General features: G+C 38.2%; 1 protein-coding gene across 1 annotated transcript in view; it reads right to left on the reverse strand.

Annotated features, from left to right (window-relative positions):
- Positions 1 to 167: 167 nt before the first annotated feature.
- Positions 168 to 1,840, reverse strand: part of psmb8a (proteasome 20S subunit beta 8A) — a 2,722-nt gene continuing 1,049 nt past the window's right edge. Inside the window, exons 3-4 of the mRNA XM_034892159.1 lie at positions 1,409 to 1,586; positions 168 to 502 (exon numbers count right to left, since the gene is read on the reverse strand). Of these exons, the coding sequence (XP_034748050.1) occupies positions 254 to 502; positions 1,409 to 1,586 (427 nt within the window). The 3' untranslated portion in view covers positions 168 to 253. The remainder of the gene's footprint in view (positions 503 to 1,408; positions 1,587 to 1,840) is intronic.

Consider the following 1,840-nt stretch of genomic DNA (forward strand, 5'->3'; position numbering starts at 1 on the left):
ACATAAATGTGTGAACCAAATTTCATGCTAATCCATCCAAAAGTTGTTGAGATATTTTACTGGAAACCAAAATGTAAACCTCATGGTGGAAATATAGGGAATGTCAGATCCATCTTCATGGCAAACCAACCTATAGTTGTTAAGATTTCAGTCTGGACCAAATTCGACAGACCGACCCACTTTATACTTTACCCATAACTATATCGCTAGTGTGGCCAAAAAATAACGTCTTGAATAGAGACAAAAAATAGACTTAAATGGAAAATCTAAAAGACAACATTCTCAAAGTGTACTCACTGTTGACCACGCCTCCAGAATAGGCGTCCCTGTGTGTGGCGTGAGTGATGCCCCGACGGCCCAGTTCATACGCCTCCTCGACCGTCATGTCTTCCCGGTAACCGCTGTCCATCACACCGTAGGCAAAATTTCTGCCACAGCCGGTAGAGAACATGTAGTTGGAAAGACGCGTCCCGTTCTCATCCACATAGTACAGACCAGGACCCTGTGGAGCACGCAGTCGTTATATGGTCTGCAGGAAAAGCTTTTACATTTACATCTTTTTCATCTACAACTTTTATTTACAGGCCATTGTTTCTGATAGGAATACTGCAGTACTTGCACATAGTAATGCGTCTCTAATACCAGTACTAATCTTTGTGGGTAATGTTTTTAACTTTAATGAGCTGCTTCATCAGTGATGTCTGCAGTGTACGCTTGGATCTTCTAATTGTTTTTCAGGATTGTACACTTGACCCTTAAAGGAACTAGACTTTAATGTAATTATTTTGAGATGGCCAACTGGTGGTTTCAGAAACATATGGACATTTAGTCAGTATTTAAATATGTTTTTGATTTGATATACTGTAAACAATGCAAACCTTCCCTCTCTGTTTGAATCGCTCTTTCTTAATTGCTTTTGTTGTAAATGTCTGTAATCTAAATGGTGTCAATTTTTAATAGTTTTTACAATGACGAAGGCTGAGTGAATATAAATATATTGTAAATTATTGTCATTGAGCGTCATTAATAGTTATTAGAAATAATGGTAACACACCTGTCATGTTTGTTTTTTTCTTTTGTAGTTTTATTGTGTTAATTTATTCCCTGTTTCCTTGTTGTTCCCTGTCTCATGTGTTTCTGTGTTATCTATATTTTACCATGTGTGTACTGTATGTTATATGCTTATGTTTCCTGGTTTTCTTTGTAGTATTTGTTCCTCTCTGTGTTGTGTCTGGCTTTTCTTTCCTTCCCTGATGGTGTCCACCTGTTGATCAGCCCTTGTGTCACCTGTCTCTCGTAACTACCCTTGTAACGTTATGTATTTAGTCTTTGTGCTTTCTTTATCTTTTGTTGGATGGTCGTCTTCTCTCCCTCTTCATTCCCATCCACAACCACACACACAGCCTACCTCTTTGTCCCATCCACAGATCATGCTTCCCACAGAGAGGCCCATGCCTCTGTAACCCAGCATCATGTTACACAGCAGCTTGGAGGCTGCAGCCACAGAGATCCTCTTGTTGTTCCTCAGCCTGTACAGCCTGCGTGAAATAATAAAACAAAGTACAAATACATTCATAAGCAAATCACTCGACCAATCAGTCAGTCAGTCCTGCTGGTGGTCCAACTGAACACTGAAAATAGATACTCATAATACTCCTCCTGAGTTCACAAGTTCGTAATAACACTGACTTTTGAAAAATGTATTTCATTTTATTTGGTTGGAAGTATTTTATGCATGTTTTTCATTTTAGAAAACTAGTGATAAAATGAAAAAAGTAGAGTAAACCCGAATTAGTTTTAATATAATTAAGTCATTATGTTTTTCATTTCTGTGTTGAGA

Source organism: Etheostoma cragini, chromosome 14 (genome assembly GCF_013103735.1).
Source record: "Etheostoma cragini isolate CJK2018 chromosome 14, CSU_Ecrag_1.0, whole genome shotgun sequence".
NCBI lineage: Eukaryota > Metazoa > Chordata > Actinopteri > Perciformes > Percidae > Etheostoma > Etheostoma cragini.